Genomic DNA, 20,551 nt, shown 5'->3' on the forward strand with positions numbered 1-20,551 from the left:
ACTGTTTCATCTCCCAAGAAGAATGGAGGGAGTAAACGCTTGGAAATTAAAGAAATACATAAAAACAAGACGCAGCGTCCACTCATTTTTTTTTTTTTTTTTTAACAAAGAATTTCCAACATTGGACAAAATCCAAACATTAATTAGAGAAAACGAAGAGTTACCAATCATAAGCAACAAGAAATTATGGGGACTATTGAGAGAGATGGGATTTCGTTGGCAAAAGAATCGAAGAAAATCCGTTTTAATTGAAAAAGATTACATTGTATGTTGGAGACGAGATTATCTAAGAACTATTAAAACGTACCGAGAAGAAAGGAAAACAATGTTTTATTTGGACGAGACTTGGCTAAATGAAGGTCATACTGTACCATATCTATGGGTTGATACAAATGTGAAAAGTTCCCGTCAGGCATTCATCGAAGGTGTATCTACTGTAATAAACAATATTCCCGTTGGAAAAGGACGCAGACTCATAATAACCCATATTGGAAACGAATACGGTTTTGTCAATGGTGGATTATTAAGTTTTGCCTCAAAATCAACCAAAGATTACCACGAGGAAATGACTGCTGAAGTTTTTGAAGAATATTTTGAGCAAATGTTGGATTTAATTCCAAAAAATTATGTCATAGTCATGGATAATATTAGTTACCATTCAAGACTAGCAGAAAAATTGCCAACAACGGCATGGAAAAAAGGAGAGATAATCAAATGGTTGGATAAACACGCAATTGAGTACAAGGAGAATTCGACAAAAAAGAAATTATTACCTATTGTAAGGCAACATAAAGCAGCTTATAAAAAATATATAATTGATGAAATGGCATTAAACCGTGATGTAATTATTTTACGTTTACCCCCATACCACTGTGATCTGAATCCGATAGAAAATATATGGTCTCAAGTAAAGGGTGAAGTCGGACGCAACAACAAAACTTTTAAATTAGAAGACTTACAACAATTATTAGAACATTCCTTATTAAAAGTAACTCCAGAAAATTGGAAAAATGCTGTTAGTCATGCTCACAAAGAAGAAAATAAAATGTGTAATTTGGATAATATGACTGATGCAATGCTGGAACCGGTAATAATTAACATTGGAGTTGAAGATTCCTTAGATTCTGAAGAAAGCAGTGAATCTGAAATGGAATTTGATTAAAATAATATTCATTTTTTTACAAATCGGCCCCTGTTACGGCCACAAATTATTTTATATATAACCAATAAAATAAACATCTTACATTTCTTGCAAATTCATTAGTACCTGTTAATCTCCATCACTCCGACACTGGCAACTTTATTTAGGGATTAGTAATCCTCAAAACTATTGTATTCTATTCTGCTTCAACCTTTATACCTGGTGGTCATACTCAATTTAAAATTGTTTTCCTATATACTTCTGTAAACTTGTTGACAAATATCTATTTTTCATTGAGTCACCCGTATCAACAGTTTAGGGATTTGCATACATAATGTGCTATCAATATGATGGAAATGGACTTTAGATGAAAGTAAGTTAAATTTTAAACTTATGCACACTGACATATCTGTCATCAACAAAATTGATATTGTCAGTAAACTACCAGATCCACAAATTATTAAAGACGGAAGGATATTAAAGATAATTTTTGCAACTAAGGTGGATATAAACGAGAAAAAAATCATGTTTCATGTCTATTAAAAATATAATGATTTTATTTTGAATTAAGCTAATAATTAAAAAATAAAACAATGATACAATAAACGGTTATATTGCTCTTTTTTTATAGATGATTAACTTCTTAGTGGCCATAAATAGGATAAGTGATGGCTATAAGTGGGGGCTTTGTGGCTATATGTGGCAAAAGTTTTTAATTTTGTTTTTAATATTTTTTTTTAAATAGTTTATATTTAGCAGACTGAAACTTTAAAGTTGATTGATAAGATTTTACAATAAGTATAGAAATTTTTCCATCGTTTAATTTTAAAATTTGTTTAGTGTTTTATTCATTACAGTGAAAGAAATTGCTTATGGTGGCCATAACCAGAGTCTCTACCTTAATAAAATACGAACAAGAACAAAGCGAAAAAACTTTTGGCTCAAACGATATTTAAATTGGTGTGGTAGAGGTACTTCCATAAGTGCTAGTCATTTCTTTATTAATGAATTTGTTTAATAGTATTTATGGATACAGAAAACTAACACGGTTTATTACAAATAAATAAGACATAACTTAATATTTTACCTTCTCTTTTCATGTTCACAGTCATCGTAAGTCAAAAGCTTATCAGAACCTTTTTTCCCTGTGGAACTAGCCACCCTCTCTACAGAACTGGCTCTATGGCTCTGAAAATCTTCGCTACTCGATACTCTCCTAATACTATTCTTATTTTCTACGTATTTCTTTTGAGCGGGCCTCTCTTCAGAACTCGATCTAATCACTTTCCTCTCCTGGCATAGCGAGCTAATGCTTTCTTGTCTTTCTTTTCTTTTCCTAGCTTTGCACGTCGCTTTCGCTTCATCGTACGTCGTCAGTAACGATATCGGTTTGCTGCTTATTGAGCTTGTTAGTGCGCGCTTCTGCTTACCCATTTTACCATCGTGCAACTTAGAAGGGGATTCTTCCTTCCGAGTCGGACCTTTCATTCTTTTTCTTCGACCTAAAAAATTAACTATTTAATAAAGATGATGAATTAACATTTTCAGAAAAATTCAGCTTGTTCGTATGATTTTTAGAGGTACAGTGACATTTTCGTCTCTGACGACTGGAGTATAAATAACTTAACTTATTTATAACAAACGCATAAACGCATACTATTTGATCCTTTTTTTTACAGATTATGGCAAGTAATAGAAAAAGAAAGACTAACATTGCTTCTTTTTCTGACAGTCAAATGAGAAAAGCCGTGAAATTAGTCACAAAAGAAGGATTTTCATTGCGAAATGCAGCAGAACTGAAAGGGGTGTCATTTCAGACTTTAGCTAGGTAAATTGTACAGGAAATGAGGATCGATTATATGTTTTGCGTAAAAGATTTTATTTTTTCAATAAACAATAATCTTTCTATTGCAGATACATGAAAAAAACAAAGAAATAAACCTGATAACGAAGTGAAAATGAGACCTTTCTATGAATGCCGCCAAATTATATCGAAAGAACAAGAATTTGCACTGGCAGAATACCTCGGAATGTGCTCAAAAATGAACTATGTCCCAACAACTCTTGGATGTCGCCGTTTAGCATACAAAATGGCTCAGAAAAATAATATGCGAATTCCGAATAATTGCTCAGAAAATAGAGGTGCCGGCTTAGAATGGATGAGAGAATTTTTAAAACGATCACCTACCTTGAGCATCAGACAACCAGAAGGATGTAGTCTCTCCCGTGCTACATCTTTCAGTAAACATAAAGTGTCAACTTTCTTTGATAAATTGCATAATGTCTTAAGCAGGCACGAAAGCTTTGCCGATGGCTCTAGAATATGGAATCTAGATGAAACTGGGACGACAACTGTGCAGAAACCAAAAAAAGTGATCGCTTGCAAAGGAGTTAAACAAGTGAATCAAGTAACTGTTTCATAAGTGCTTCAGGAAACACGATTTCACTAGCTATTATATTTCCTAGGGCACATTTTAAATCGTATATGCTTAGTAATGCGCCAACTGGTAGTTTGGAACTTGCAACACTTTGGAGCTGGATGAACAGCGGGTTGTTTGTGGAAGTTATGCGTCATTTCATCTTCTTCTTCTTCTTCCTTCTTGCATGTAGGCTTTAAAGCCTGTTTCCTAATTCGACATTAGCCTCCTAAATTGTATAAATTATCACACCATCTTTTTCTTGATCTGCCAATACTTCTTCGTCCATTTGGTAACTTATATCTATTCGTACTGTCCTAAGTCATTTCATAAACCATAGAAATTCCTCAATAATCGAAAATACAACATTCCTGTTGTTCGATAACCACGAAAGTCATCTTTGAAAGCCCACTATAAAAGAGCTGTTGACTTTTGGTACACTACCACGAAGTTCCAATGACCATATACGATATACCAGAATGTATTACGAATGCATTTCAGCATTCAATTACTCCGATTAATATAACATCAGGATTCCGTAAATCGGATATTTTCCCTTATGATCGGGATTTTTTTGCAGTAGAAGATTTTCTTCCTAGGTCCATCACAGAACGGCCTGTACAGTCAACATCTTTAAAAGATACTGTCGAATCTCTAGTTTCAGATTCCTGCAAAAATGACAAACATGGGGAAAAGGATCCTACTTCGAATCTTGATAATGTGATAACAACACTTACTATTGACCATGATGCTGAAGCAACCGTAATGATAACAAAATTGTTTTCCAGCACTCAAGAGTTTCGAGGCTGCCCCAAAGCCGCTGCAAGAAAACAAGTGCAGAACAGAAAACGCGGAAAAAGTTTCATTCGAAAGACACTCCAGAAAAAATTGAACTTCAAACAAAGAACGCCGAAAACGCAAAGGAAACGCAAATAGTTCTTTAAGTGACTAGGAAGAATCCCTGAACAGCTCATCTGAATATGATGCTGACCTTGATACTCCAATAACAGGATTCGAAGAACTGGATAGAAACGAAGTCATTGATGACTATGTACATTGACAAAAAGTCAGTAAAATATTTTGTTGGCAAAATTTTAACTAATCTTTTCGATGATTTCGAATATGAGATCAATTACCTGAGAAAAAAAAATAAATCGATCTAGTTCTTTTATCCAAACGTTCCTGAAGTTAATAGTGTTTTGTCGCAAGACATAGTGATGATTTTACCTGTACCAGTGTTATATGGAAAAACAAAGAGACAAAATAATTGTGTTTAGTTCGAAGTGAATTTTGGCCCACTACATGTTCAATGTAGTGAACACAGTGAGACACTTTGCAACCTCAAAAATAATTTTTTTTACACTTATATTTTCAAGTTCAAATATATTTCTGTTGTGTATTGTTGTAAAATAATGGCCAATTTACAGGATTATTTGTTTGTTTTCAATATATATAGAAATAATTGTGAAAAAATCTCGAATGACTAAAAACCGTCTAACTGTAGATCACTATCCACAGTCTCCACTACCTATTTTTTGGTATTCTCAAATCAGCGCCTCCTTGAACAAAAGTATCACCAGCCGCCACTGATTATAAAGCCAAATTATTGTATAACGTCTATCGTGAATTCTATACTGTTTACTGTACATTATATTGTATAGTACAAACGATAATTTTGAATAACTTCTTAACCACCACCACAAACAATTTTTATCGTTAATGTGGTATTTCTTAATAAAAAAAAATTATTAGCTACCACTTACCTTTATTAAAAGCTTCTATTTTCACAAAATTATTTATTAGTACTTTAATACTTATGTATGGTAATGAATATCTCTAATAAATAATAGAATTTATGAATATGATAAAGTTAGAACTTTGTCACAATGATTTTAATGAGTTATGACTGAGAACACATGGGGTTCATATCTCTATCTCGACACATAATCGTATCTATGGCTGTTTCAGAAAATGGGTTGACACCAGCCGAAACTTCAGCATGAGAGTGATCACACCCCGCAAAACAGTCTTAAACGCTGAGCTAGCAGATGGAGACTAATTTAAATCTGAAACAAAAAAAAACTGTTATATGAAAGACATTCTAAAAATGTTTATTAATTAATATTTTTATATTCGTAAATATCGTCGGTATCTACGAGGCCGTTCGATAACTACGTGACGCAAAAAAGAAAACCAAATAATATATTTGTGACTCGCACAACATACAGTTAAATATGTACTAATGAAGTTGTGGAAAATTCTAAGAAACCGTTTTTAGCGTGAACAATAAATAGTAATAGTATGATAATAGTCAGCAGTGGCGTTTCAAAAATACTTAAGATTTAATTCAAATTATTAAAAATAGACAGACATAGTGTATTAAATAATAATATGGGTTTTGTATTTACTGCGATTCTTTTATATATAACCCTCTATTGCATAAAGCCCAAATGGAACTCAAAATATAAAATTTCCATGAGTATTTGCTATCGACAATTTTAACCCCGTACACATCTTATTCCCTCTTGGGAACATTCGTTCTTAGATGTGTATTGTGTGTTGCTGATATACCCATCAGTTGTTTGAATAAATAGCAGTTTTGTTTCAAGTGACCTTGGAGTAGGTTGTTAGTGTAGCACGTGTATTTTATTTTCGAATATTAGCTAAAAATAAGGTAAGTTTGGGAAATAAAAATTATATTATATATATATATATATATATATATATATATATATATATATACAGATTGAACCAATTTAAAACGGAACATACAATTTAATATATGTCTGTTTGAACTGCATTTGAAATAGTGGACCAATATAAAACTTGGACAAAAATAAATCCATACCCGGTGATAGACATTGTATAAAATATCGTTCAACTATCTGTCTCCTTTAAAGGAAAGAGGAGCTTGCCTAATAGTCGGAGAGATAGAGCCGAAATTTTGAACTGATCAGTAATATGACATTTCTCTATTGGAATATATTCATCGTAACTGGGTTAAGACTTTGCCTTACAGGTGGACGCCCCTCGTGGTACAGGGGGTGGCTATACAGGGATGAAGTTGTCATTTTTTTCGGAAAAATTAACGATCGATAATATGGCTGAACATTTGCCCAGAATAAGATCTTGGTATAACTACACGAAATCCCAAAGGGCGGACGCGAGGGTGGATACATAAGGGGTGGCGGACAGGGGTGAGATTTTTTGGGGAAAAATTAACGATAAGTAATATGTCCGCCATTTTCATGGCTCATTATTTAGCCCCTAAAAACTTTAAATCCAAAAGGGCGGATAGCTGGGTTGGTACAGAAAGCCACAAAACGGGGTCAAATGTACCACTTGCCTGCGCATTTTAGGTCTCGGTAACAATTTTCAAACTGATTTTATTATGATATTTTTATACCGATTGATTTGAAAATGTGTATGCTCACTTCTGTTACTATTCTGAAAAGCGTCAAGTAGAGTTTTCCTCAAAATTTTCCAAAAAAATTTCCGTAAATGAAAATTTTCGTAATTTTTTGAGGTAAAATCTAATTTGTAGAATCCTTTCGATTTTCTGTCAGTTATACCATGATTTTTTTTTTTAAATTTTCAAACGATTTTTCCGATAAAAAAAAATTTAGAAAAACTTTAAAAATTTCGTCATTTTTCTCACTCTCATTGATGTCATCACATTCATCATCTTCGTCACTTTCACTTTCAATAATATCACATTCATTATCTGCTTCATTTTCAATCACTACTTCTCGAACTGATTCTGGCATCTGAGGTTCACTAAATCATTTGAATTTATATGTTTCATCTTCAAACTCCCAACCATGTTCTTCAACAATCAATTCTGTTGGTACTTTTTTATGAGCATTTGTCCAAATATTTGAAATATTAGCTTGCAGTAGATGTTGGTGTAATTCATCTTGACATGGTGGTAAGCTTGAAGCATCGAAATTTTTTAGTTTTTTTTTTAAGGCTCGTTCACATCATGCAACTTATACTGCCGGTTAAATAGTGAAACTCTGACATCGTTTACTTTTCTTTTTGGAATTGTTCTCGTCAGTCCTGTCCCATATAAGTGACATATGAAAGTTTCTAAGGTTTCAAAAACTTCATTACAATCGAAGTCAGTTTCACCAAGTTGAATAAAAGCATCTTGATACTTATTACATTTAGCGCATGCGTCTAGAATTACTTATCTAAATGAACGCGCATCATTATTATTTTAATATTTTAAAATAATAATGATGCAAAATTAATGTCCAAACAGAATTTGTAAAATTATAATTAACCAATGAAAAAAAATTCAATCAATTTGAAAGTTAAAAAAAATATTGAAAATATCTACAAAGTAAATTTCAAAACTTAAAAAATTGATAATTCCACTATTAAATTGATTTTTATTAATAATTATTTGTAAAATGTTAAAGGAATTCTACAAATTGAATTTTACCTATTGATAAATAGAAATAATATATTTTGTAATTGATTATTAATGTAATAATAAATCAAATTTTTCTTATATCTGAACAATCATTATTTATGCAATATAAATTTAAAAACCTTTTTATTGTAATAAAAAATAAGTAAAATTACTATTTGTTATACCAAAAATATTTAATAGTTAACATTATAAAATTACTTTAATTTAATAAAATATCAAATATCAAACACTTATTCAATTAAAAATTAATTCGTAAAATATTTATATTTAAGAAAAAAATGTGATTTGTAAAGTAAATATGACTTTAGTTTGAAAAAAAAAAACATTATCATAACATCATTTTAAAACTACAAAATATTCTATAAAAGATTCAGACGATGACGTAGAGTTTTATCAAATGTTTTAGAAAAGTTTTTCTAAATTTTTTTTTCTTATCGGAAAAATCGTTTGAAAATTTTTGGAAAAAAATCATGGTATAACTGACAGAAAATCGAAAGGATTCTACAAATTAGATTTTACCTCAAAAAATTACGAAAATTTTCATTTACGGAAATTTTTTTGGAAAATTTTGTGGAAAACTCTACTTGACGCTTCTCAGAATAGTAACAGAAGTGAGCATACAAATTTTCAAATCAATCGGTATAAAAATATCATAATAAAATCAGTTTGAAAATTGTTACCGAGACCTAAAATGCGCAGGAAAGTGGTACATTTGACCCCGTTTTGTGGCTCTCTGTACCAACCCAGCTATCCGCCCTTTTGGATTTAAAGTTTTTAGGGGCTAAATAATGAGCCATGAAAATGGCGGACATATTACTTATCGTTAATTTTTCCCCAAAAAATTGCAATTTCACCCCTGTCCGCCACACCTTATGTATCCACTCTCGCGTCCGCCCTTTGGGATTTCGTCTAGTTATACCAAGATCTTACTCTGGGCAAATTTTCAGCCATATTATTAATCGTTAATTTTTCCGAAAAAAATGACAACTTCATCCCTGTATAGCCACCCCCTGTACCACGAGGGGCGTCCGCCTGTAAGGCAAAGTCTTAACCCAGTTACAATGAATATATTCCAATAGAGAAATGTCATATTACTGATCAGTTCAAAATTTCGGCTCTATCTCTTGGACTATAAGAAAGCGATAAGTGGTTTGACAGCATAATAACTGCTTGTTTAGTCTAGTTTTTTCAGTGATTCTTAGGCAACCTATTTGGGTGGAGTTTTGACTTGTTCTTGAATGAGTTCCGAATCCAGCAGCCCGCTGAAGTATTGAATTTTTATAATATAATTATTTGACAACCTTTTGTTGGCCAACCACCTAGAGCGGAGTTGAGCCGAAATACATTGATTTCGTATGTTCCGATTTAAATTCGTTCAATCTGTATGTATATATATATATATATATATATATATATATATATATATATATATATATATATATATATATATATATATATGCGTTTATAAGTTTTGAAAGGATCTACTGATATATTGAAATAATAAATTTACTTTGTTGTTGTTATTATTTGACCCAAATTGTTACTGTTTCCGTACAGGAACATTGTGTACAAGATAAATTTTGACACTGAAAAAAGGAAATATTTTAAAGTTTGTTTTTTTGCAAGTTGGTAGACTTCTTTAATGCATTATTGGTTTAAATAAATTAATTTGAATAAACCTGAAGTTAAAAGAATGAATGAATTTGAGAGTATTCCAACAACATCGTTTTAGAACAATAAAGCGAAAACTATTCAGCCCTATAAGTTATGACAGATTCCTTCTGAAAGTGAAGATTCGGAACTATCTGATGAAGATAACGTTGACCCGTTAGCTGCACAAACCACCAGGGCTAGAGTAATCATTGACAGTCAAGAAGATTCCGATAATGAAGATGATGTCAAAGAAATCTATTAAAAAAAGTCATATGACTTAGCGTCCTTCAAAAACTGTACGAAATGTAGATAAATTGCATTTGTAAGATAGTGAATTACTTCCAACCAACATATTGCCGATCAATTATCCTTACAAATTGTTTAGTTTTTTTTTGACACTAGATTTTATAATTGAGGTAGTTCGACAAACTTGTATATACAGCGCCCAAACAAATCCACAAAAGCCAATTACCACATGTCCTGTACAAATTGAAAATTTTATGGGGATATTGCTGTGGATGTCTCTAATAAGACAACCTACTACAAGACGCTATTGGGCACCGACAACAATAATTTCACAAATTGCAGACGTAATGCCTATCAATCGTTTTGAAACTATCAAAAGGTTTCTTCATTTTAGTAATAATTTAGAAAATACACGGAATCTTGATAAAATCTCGCCCCTGATTGAACAAATAAAAAGATCGTGTTTGCAGATACCTTTAGAAGAGCACTCATCTTAGTGCTTAGTTAGAAGTGACAAACAAGTTATATCGTTCAAAGAACGTTCGAGTATGAAGACATACAATCCCAAAAAGCCTCATAAATGGGGATACAAGATGAGGGTTCTCTCAGGAATCTCAGGATTTTCATATAATTTTGAAATTTTGGCTGAAAACGATGATTACACAGAATTACCGAATAAAGTAAATTTGGGAGTTGCTAGTAATGTTGTAGTTCGATTGAGCAGAGAAATATCGTTCAATAAACACCACAAACTCTTTTACGATAATTATTTTTTAAGTATACCACTGGTATCATATTTGTCAAAACGAGACATATATTCTATTGCAAAAATCCGTATAAATCGAATTCTGAATTATAAAAGAAAGAAATTAATTAATTAGAAATGGGAAGCATTTAGGAACACACTAATACTTATGAGAATACTTCAATTCATACAGTCCAGTGGTGTCACAACAAAATTATGTCTTTACTATCAGATTATTGTGGAACTCAACCAACAGCCAAAGTGGAACGATTCTTTCGCACCGAAAGAACTAGGCAAGAAATTGATTGCCCAGACATTGTACAACAATTATAACAGGCACATGGGCGGTGTGGATCTGCAAAATTCCTTATTGGGATTATATCCAATCAAAATCAAAAGCAAAAATGGTACCACCGTATTTTCTATCATATGCTGGATGTAGCAGTAGGGTAGACCGGGGACAATTGAAACAGGGTACAATTGAAACAGCCGCCATATTGGTAGTATTCCGTGATTAAAACCGCGCGCGCTTTTAGCAAACGCAGCGCATCTAGGGGACCGGTGTCTCTATCAGTCAGCCATTGATTGTCGTTTGCATTACATGCGTACATTCTCGTTGGCGTGATTTACCGCTACCGAAGTAAACTTTTGCACTGAACAACAAAAGGTGACGCAACATATCGGAACGTAAGTATGCAGCTTCGACTATTTTTGTAGTTAAATTGGCATTTCTTCTTTAGAGAGGCCAGTTTAAATTATTACTATTGTCTTAGAGTGAAAAGATATTTAAGTGTTTACGAAAAAATGTCTCGTGGGGACGATTGAAACAAACAGTATAGGGGACGATTGAAACATGTTTCAATTGTCCCCAGAGTAGTCTTTTATGTTATTTATTATTGTACGTTGTAGTAGAGTATCCAGTGGTTAACACTTTAGGGGCGTTATTAATACCCCCCTCAAATTCATGTGAGATAACGTAGATTAAATTGTAGAAAAAATTTGGAAAAATTGTCAACGTAGTTTGTGCACGAGCCCTATTAACTGTTTGGTTTGTTTTAGTATGCCACGAGTACGAGTGAGAAAAACGGAAAGGGGTTTAAAACCCGTTTTGGTTTATGAAGAAGCCTATAAAAAGGTTACTGAAAATAACACGTCCATAAGATCAGCTGCAGCTAAATTTGATCTACACTACGTGTCATTAAGTAGATTTATCAGAAAAAAGCAATTGAGCAAGGATTCGTTACTCCAGTCACAATGGGTTATCATTGCGTGAGACGAGTATTTTACATAAACCAGGAAAAAAGCATTGCTGGATACATAATCAAAGCGGCACATATATTTTACGGGTTACCGCCTAAAGAAATTCGGAAATTAGCCTTTCAATTGGCCGTGAAATATTCGTTGAACATGCCTGATAGCTGGAGACAAAATGCTATGGCAGGAGAAGATTGGTTCTCTGGATTTATGAAACGCAATCCAGAACTTTCAATCCGCTGCGCTCAAGCCACAAGTCTTTCCAGAGCAACCAGTTTCAATGTAACGAACGTAAAACTTTTTTATGATAACCTGGCTAATGTAATGGATAAGTACAAATTTGAACCAAAAGATATATATAATATTGATGAAACGGGGGTAACGACGGTTCAAAAACCTAGTAAAGTTGTTGCCGAAAAGGGGACAAGACAGGTGGGAGCACTTACATGCGGAGAGAGGGGAACATCGGTGACCATAGCTTTAGCCGTCAATGCTATCGGTAACAGTATACTGCCCATTTTTATTTTTCCACGAAAAAGATACAAGGATCACTTAGTCCGTGACGGTCCAGTGGGGTGTATTGGAGCGGGAAACGCGAGCGGGTGGATGCAAGAGGAAGAGTTCTTGGTATACCTTAATCATTTTCAAAAGCATACTAACGCTTCAACTGAAAATAAAGTATTGCTTTTACTTGATAACCACCAGTCGCACATAAGTATACGCTGCTTGGATTTCTGTAAAACAAATGGCATTGTCGTCTTGTCATTTCCCCCGCACTGTTCGCATAAGTTGCAACCTCTGGATCGTTCTATCTACGGTCCCTTCAAAAAGGCTTTCAATTCAAGTTGCGATTCTTGGATGAGAAATAATCCATGAAAAACGATGACAATTTACGACATACCCAGCATAGCTAAATTATTTCTACTGTTGGCCCTCACGCAATCAAATATTATAGTTGGATTTGCTTGCACAGGCATATATCCCTTTAACAGAGACATATTTACGGAACTAGATTTTGCACCTTCATATGTCACGGATAGACCAGCTCTTAATAACACGACACCATATGCCACTGACGTTCTTCAAGAAGCACCTAGTGAAGATCCTCTACATACTAAGAGAGCTGATATCTTGCCAACATTACCACAAAATCACACACCGCCAGCGTCTCCAAGCACTTGCATTGCTGAAGCATCGCAGGTTGTATTTTCACCAGAAGCAGTTAGACCGTTGCCGAAAGCGCTCCCTAGAAAAACAATTGGCAAATGAAAAGTGAGGAAGTCTGCAGTTTATACAGATACGCCGGAGAAAAATGCTATCCAAGAGTAATATGGCGCAAAAAAGAAAAAACAGGTTAAGAAAAAAGTGACTGAGTTAAACGACGAATCAAATACAACTTTTAGAAAATACAAGAAAACCAAACAATGCCAGAACAATCAGCAACAGAGTGATAGCGACGAAGAGGATGATTGCTATTGTCTCGTTTGCTTGGAAGAATATCGTAGTAGTCGCCCTGAAGAGAAATGGGTGCAGTGCACTGAATGTCGTCATTGGTCCCATGAAGAGTGTACTCGCCAAGAAGAACTATACGTATGCCACAATTGCCTTTTAGAATAAAAAATATTTTATATTGTATGTTTTTCACTAGAATAAACACTATTTTTCTATGTCTTGGTGCTGTTTCAATTGTCCCAGGTATCTGTTTCATTCGTCCCTGCCACGGGGACAATTGAAACAACTTGACAAAAGTTTTTATTTAATATCTTATTAATGACATTATATAGACAAAATATAATGATATATATGGAAACACAATAGGATACGCTTTTTATAACTAATTTCGTAATTTAGAAATTTGCGATAGATGCCGAGAAAAAAAATCAAAATGCAGACATGTTTCAATTGTCCCCGGTCTACCCTAGTCAATGCTTGGCTATTAGACAGACGAATAAAAAAACAAATTGGAAAAACTGAAGAGATTATACCACTGCTAAATTTCAAAACAATTCTAGCTGAACAACTAACTAACAGTAGTGTTTTACAAAAAAGAAAAGTAGGTCGGCCTAGAAGTTACACACCCGAACAACCATCCAAAAGAAGATGCATTGAACCTAGACCCAATATATGTGTACAAACAGATCCGTTTTTACACTGGCCAAACTGGACTGTAAACAGGGAAAGATGTAAGATGATAAACTGTAAGGGAAAATCAAGGGGAAAATCGAGAAATGTAAGGTGCATTTATGCTTTCATTTTAATAAAAGTACTAACTGTTTTAAGAAGTTTCACAATTTGGAATAATTTGATACTGACAATACATCGATCTAATGTGTATGACAATTGGTTCTAATAAAAGTTTTTATACATAGTATTTCCAAATGGGGACAACTTTTTTTCTCAAAAATCGGATTATTTAAAAAAAAATGTGTAACAGTGAATTCTTCATACATCTATTAAGAGTAATTTAATATAATTTTATTTTATTTTGTCAAAAAATAAAATAAAATAAATTCATGCAATAGAGAGTTAAAACGTCACTTTACTGTCCAACAAGTCCATCGTATGATTAATGAAGTATCAAAAGTCTTGAAGAAAGTAAATACTGCAACGCTGGAGGGAAATTTTAAAGGGAAGTACTTAACATTTATAGATCTACTACTATAGCAACAACTTTGGGAATATAGACTATGCTGTGCCTCCAGATGTTATTTTATTTGCATCTAAGCTAAGGGCTAAGGTAAACCGACCTAAGAACAGCCCAGTTAACCTTTTAGTAGACGCAGCTTGTCTAGGAGACCGGTGGGGGTCAATGACGGTCAATTCTAAAGCCAATCGGAAACTTTCGAGTTTCTCCGACTCTGTACCTTCTTTTGATAGGTACATTTTTTGACTGTATATCATTGCAGTGTTGATGCTCGAACTGTAAGTTTGTAATTTGTAAAACCAGTGCAGTGGACCGTGTGCGTCTAGAGAAGTAATAGAATTTTGTGAATTGTAAGTAATTGTTTTATAATAAAACTTTATTTTTCAGATATTATGAATTATGAAAAAGCGCAAAACATATTGTTAGCACTTTTTGAATAAGTTTCGACGGGTGATGAGAATGATGATGAAGGGAATCGGGAGATGAAGATCATGTAGAAGAAAATTTGAAGGAAAGTGATACAGAACTGGAAAATGAAGAATTAGATGATGAGACAGATTTTGCCATTGGTCCACATTTTTTGGGCAAAGCTAAAACAAAATGGTCACCTTAATACAACAGACTTGTGGAAAACGGACGGCACTGGTATAGAGGTTTTCCGACTGACAATAAACATCACGAGATTCAGAAATTTACTAAGGTACATGCGAACTGATGATATCAATACAAGGCGTGATAGAGTTAGTTTGGATAGATTAGCGCCAATAAGAGATCTTATTACCAAGTGGAACGAAAATCAGAAAAAATGTTTCTCTCATTCGCAATACGTAACCGTGGACGAAAAGTTGGAGGCTTTAAGAGGACGGTGCTCGTTCCGCCAGTACATACTAAGCAAACCCAAAAGATACTGTATAAAATTTATTTGCACTGTCTGATGCGAAGTTATTTTATACCAGTAACATAAAAGTATACGATGGCAAAAGCCAAGTGGGTGGTCCATACTATCTAGAACCTAGTACCAAGGTAGTGGCGGAACGAGCCTGTCAACATCTCTACGAATCTAAGAGAAATGTTACCACCGACAATTGGTAGACCAGCTAAGCTTGAAGGAAAATGGATTAACTCTCTTGAGAACAATAAAAGTAAATAGAAGAGAAATTCCTGCATATTTTTTTAACAATCAAGGACGACCTATTGGCTCTAGTATATTTGGATTTAGTTCAAGAGGAACACTAGTGTCATATAAACTAAAAAAAACGTTCTGTTATATTCAACTATGCACCATGGATACGACGTTGATCCTGTAACTGGAAAATTATGCGGACAATATGATGTGGCACGTTGTAGTAGAAGATGGCCTATGGTTGTTTTGTACAGCCTTTTAAATGTTACAGCAATAAATTCCTTTGTTATTTACAATTATAACATTCCAAATTCCATAAAGATCCGACGAGAAGTTGCTGAGGAGAGTGACTTTAGTGTGCCTGAAAGTACGTTTTATGATTCCGATGCCGATCCAGTGTACAATGAAAATGTTACTGATAGTTCTTCAGACTCATGAACTAGTGAATATGAGTCTCGTAGAAAAAAAAGCTAAAATTTAAAAACAAGCACAAAATTGCAAAGAATTTAATGCAGGTCCTAGTTCTAACCAAAAGAAGCCTGATACAAGAAGGATAGGTAAGTTATTTAGGAATGTACAATTTCTGTTTGCAGTTTACTTTTTTTTGCTTTGTAGAAAAAGCTGAATCTGCCTGGAAGCTGTTATTGACGATGTTGTATCAAGAAATAAAATAACATGGAGCGATGTGCCAAATCTAGATGATATCAATAAGTTCAAACTATCCTTTACTTCAGTAATAAATTAGGAAGAAATTGCAAAACTTACAGACCACAAACCAACAAACAATAATCGCTGGTATTGTAAATGAATCAATAACGAAACATTCGCTTATGAGTAATTGGAGACCAATTGACAGAGAAGAATTGCTTCGATTTTTTGCTCTAATTATTTGGATGGGGTTAGACAGAAAACCCGAACTCAGAGATTATTGGAGTAACAATTTACCTTACAAGAAAGTTTCTAAAATGTGTGAAATAAGCGGAAGTGGATTTGAAATAATATTACACTTCTTTCACATTTCAGATAACGAGAACTGCTCACCTGGAAATAGACTCTACAAAATTTCTCCTCTTGTACAAATACTAAATGAAAAGTTTCAGAAAATGTATACTCCTAGAAAATCCTTATTATTATCTAAACTATGGTGCCATGGTAGATTTAGTTTTTTGCAATACCTTCCTGGAAAAAGACATAAATATGGAGTCAAATTGTTTAAACTTTGCGTCGCAGATGGATATACGTACGCCGTAAAAGTGTACGGTGGAAAAGAGATGCAACCATCTGAAAAGTCGTTAGCATCCAGAGTGGTGATGGAACTTATGCAACCGCTTCTAGATACAGGCAGAACTTTATATACTGATAATTTTTATACGAGTGTTGACTTGGCCCATGATTTAACTAATCGGAAAACCCATTTAGTCGGAACATTACGTGCCAATAGGAAACATAATCCAAAAGCGGTAGTCGATGCAAAATTAAAAAGAGGTGACATGAAATATCTACAGAGTAATACAAAAGTTGTTATCGGAAAATGGAAAGATAAACGGGACGTTTTGTTTTTAACGACCAAGGATATTCCTTTGATGATATATGTTCAAACAAAACGTGGACCTGTTCCCAAACCATCGACCATTGTTGACTTTAATCTGCAAAATCTGTTATCGATGTGTCGGATCAAAATTCTGCATATAATTCCCCTGATCGACGAAGTATAAAGTGGTATCGTAAATTGGCTGTGGAATTACTAACAAATACCGCAATTGTGAACTCCTTAGTTCTACAAATCTGTTACCGGCAAACATCCCTCAATTACTGAGTTCCGTGAACAGATTGTTCAAAGTCTTTTAATGCCACAAACAACTTCTGAAAACACTTTAACAACTCTGCATACGTTGGACGAGAAAGAGAAAAGGGGAAGGTGTTCAGTATGTTATAAGAACTTTTCGAACCATGAAGGAAGAACATCAGCGATGAAGAATGCCAAAAGGGTGTACACTTTTTGTCCAGCATGTGCCGTTACTACCGCATATATGTGTGTTAACTGTTTTGTGAATATTCATACATGTTCTTTGAAAAAATTAATTGTTTTTGTATTTTTAAACTTAAAATATCTTAGAGAGAAGGTATTTGATTATCTTCCTGGTGTGAGCCAATATGCCACACATGGTCCACATTAAAACAAATTACAAAAATAATTATAAATAGACCGTGTGTACCATGTTAGTACATCTGGTTTTTATCAAAAAAAAATGTTTTTTTTTTATTTTAGAATAGCAATAAATAGTTATACACTTTCTTATTTCAAAATTATTTAAAAAATGTTCCGGTCTGACAGAAAACTTGTATCATGATGGTCCGGGGCTTAACGTGTTAAAGTCGAGTGAAAAATTCAGATAAGAAGGTATCAATTATTACGTTTTTTGACCAACCCTGTATTTAAACCCTTTGCTACAAAATTTGTGCCATCAATCATTTTCAAATGTACCATAGCAATGATTAAACTTTAAGACAATGGCCGCACCTACTTTGTTCTACAGATGTGAAAGCTGCGTAATAAGGCAAAGAGATACCTATAAACCAAGCTTCAAACAGGACATGGAAATGAAAACATAGTATAATAAGGACTGAATATAAACAAAATGGATAAAAATGAGAATAAAGGAAAAGACTTGAACTGAAGAGTTAGAAAAAATTATATAGTCGAGCAGTATGGAAAAGAAATAGTAAATAATAGTGGAAGAAGACCTGTAGAAACGTACCTACTCACTAAATAACTCACTTAAAAATATTTTACGATTATTTTAACCATACGGAGATTCTCCGTACGAGGATTGGAATCTAAAATATGTTATTGATTATATGGTTATCAAACATACTTAACAAAGTTGCCGTGATATCCCAATATAACGAAGAGCCCTATGCGGATCTGATACAAAAGCAGCAAATGGCTGCAGAATTATGTGACGAACAGGCTGTAACAAAACCGATCGTATCTAAAGTTAATTGCAGCTAATAACAAAAAATGAAAGTGTGTGATTTGTATATAAAACATATTACTAATCGTAGAAAACTACTACAGAGAACCAAATAATATTATAATCAGACGATAAAATAAGAAAACACTATCCCAGAAACCCATTTTAACTCTAACATGAAACACAATAGGGCTATATCCTCAAGAAGGGTAGAATAAAACAAAAATTCGAACAATCAAAAGCCACGCAATATTTATATAAAAAAATCGCTTTCAGCTTCCTTTTCGTTTCCCACAAAACCTATTTTAACCCTCACTTTAAACATAAAACTAAGCTAGTAAGGCCATATCCACAAAATGGACGATGGAAGAAGAATCCAAATGCAGAAACTACGCAATATTTATATAAACAAAGAGTTGCTTTGACCTTGAATCCCATTCGTCAACGTTGGAGGGTGTATCCAGAAATTGTTCCCAATACGCAATTTGTTGATCTAGTTTACGTGATTATATTTTAAAAATAATTAAAACAAAATAATTTACTAGATAAATTTGAAAATTTAAATTATATCGATACATAAATAAATATTAAACATATAATAATACTATATATAGATGCTATAATATATACCTTGTAAAAGATATATACAAAACTCTAGAATATAATATAAAAAGATCCACCAGTACAAATCTATTCTTAACAACATATTATGTAGGTCTCTATTCTATAATACATAATCCCTCCGATTCCGATTAGAACACAGTGACGTCATCGATTACAACATTGTGTGAGGAAATGTAATAGAACAACAAAAGCACGGAATATTTGTATAAAATTTGATATTTAACGAAATAAAAATTGTTTGTAAACTTACTCTGATTCATCGCTGGAGTATAAATGGTAATTAAAACAAAATACAGCAAAATAGAACCAACACAGTGTTTTTGCGTCTAGATTTCGTTTGTCAACTAAAACTTTATTGATCCCGGGTCCCGCTGGAGATCTACCGAGCGTTGACGTAGTAGATGGGTCGGCACTTGAAGTGCGCGCACGCTCGCACGCATCAACATACCGGCGATTAAGACATGACCAAAACGGCAGTAGGTTTATTTAATCAGTTGCTGGGTTACCAGGACGAGGAATTTTCTTCTGTCGTATGCTTTTGTAATTAATTTACGAAGTACCGAAAAAAAATACCAAATAATCGTTTATAAAACGATCCCACGATAAAGACGACTTTGAAGGAAGTTTTAAGACCGTTCAATTGATATAGGGTCGCTGAACCAGTGAATGAACAAATAAGATAAGTTTTCAGTTAAACTGCAAATCGGTTTTACATTTGTTGCAGTAGCCAATAATTGTGTAAAGATAAAGTATAAACATTTCTCTGTTAGTAGGAACATTAATGCTTTTAACGAGTTTGCTGATTTTGTATAAAAGTGTCAATAATTCCAGTAAATGAAAGGACTCATCCAATTAATGAAAACTGCAATACCAGTAAATGAACATAGGTTTATTTCTTAAAAAGTTTTAATAATATAATTGTTTCTTCTTCTTCTTAAGGTGCCGTGCATTTCTGCGTAGGCGTCCACCGTACATCGTCTTGTCAGGTGAGATGTTAAATAGTCAGGATTAATTCTGTTTTTAGCAGCATTGCGAAGCATTTCATAGCTGTGGATTCCTGTCCATTGTCGAATATTGCGCAGCCATGACATTTTTTTACGTCCCAGACCTCTCCTACCCTCTATCTTCCCTTCGAGTATCAGTTGCTAAAAAGTATATCGTTCTTCTCGTAATATGTGTCCCAGGTATGCAGTCTTCTTACTTTTTACATAACTAAAAAGTTCCCTATCCTGTAAGCCCGCTCTTCTGAGTACTTCCTCATGTCTGACCCTGTCCGTCCATGATATTCTAA

General features: G+C 33.6%; 2 protein-coding genes across 2 annotated transcripts in view; one reads left to right on the forward strand and one right to left on the reverse strand.

Annotated features, from left to right (window-relative positions):
- LOC140451416 (protein FAM13A) overlaps positions 1-19,667 on the reverse strand; it is a 35,291-nt gene extending 15,624 nt beyond the window's left edge. The window contains exons 1-3 of the mRNA XM_072545205.1: positions 19,511-19,667; positions 5,322-5,624; positions 2,229-2,643 (exon numbers count right to left, since the gene is read on the reverse strand). Coding sequence (XP_072401306.1) covers positions 2,229-2,629 — 401 coding nt within the window. The 5' untranslated portion in view covers positions 2,630-2,643; positions 5,322-5,624; positions 19,511-19,667. The remainder of the gene's footprint in view (positions 1-2,228; positions 2,644-5,321; positions 5,625-19,510) is intronic.
- On the forward strand, positions 11,895-12,770 carry LOC140451313 (uncharacterized). Its single transcript, XM_072545061.1, has one exon. The coding sequence runs from the start codon at positions 11,895-11,897 to the stop codon at positions 12,768-12,770; it is 876 nt and encodes a 291-aa protein (XP_072401162.1).
- Positions 19,668-20,551: the final 884 nt, after the last annotated feature.

Source organism: Diabrotica undecimpunctata, chromosome 9 (assembly GCF_040954645.1).
Source record: "Diabrotica undecimpunctata isolate CICGRU chromosome 9, icDiaUnde3, whole genome shotgun sequence".
Classification (NCBI taxonomy): Eukaryota; Metazoa; Arthropoda; class Insecta; order Coleoptera; family Chrysomelidae; genus Diabrotica; species Diabrotica undecimpunctata.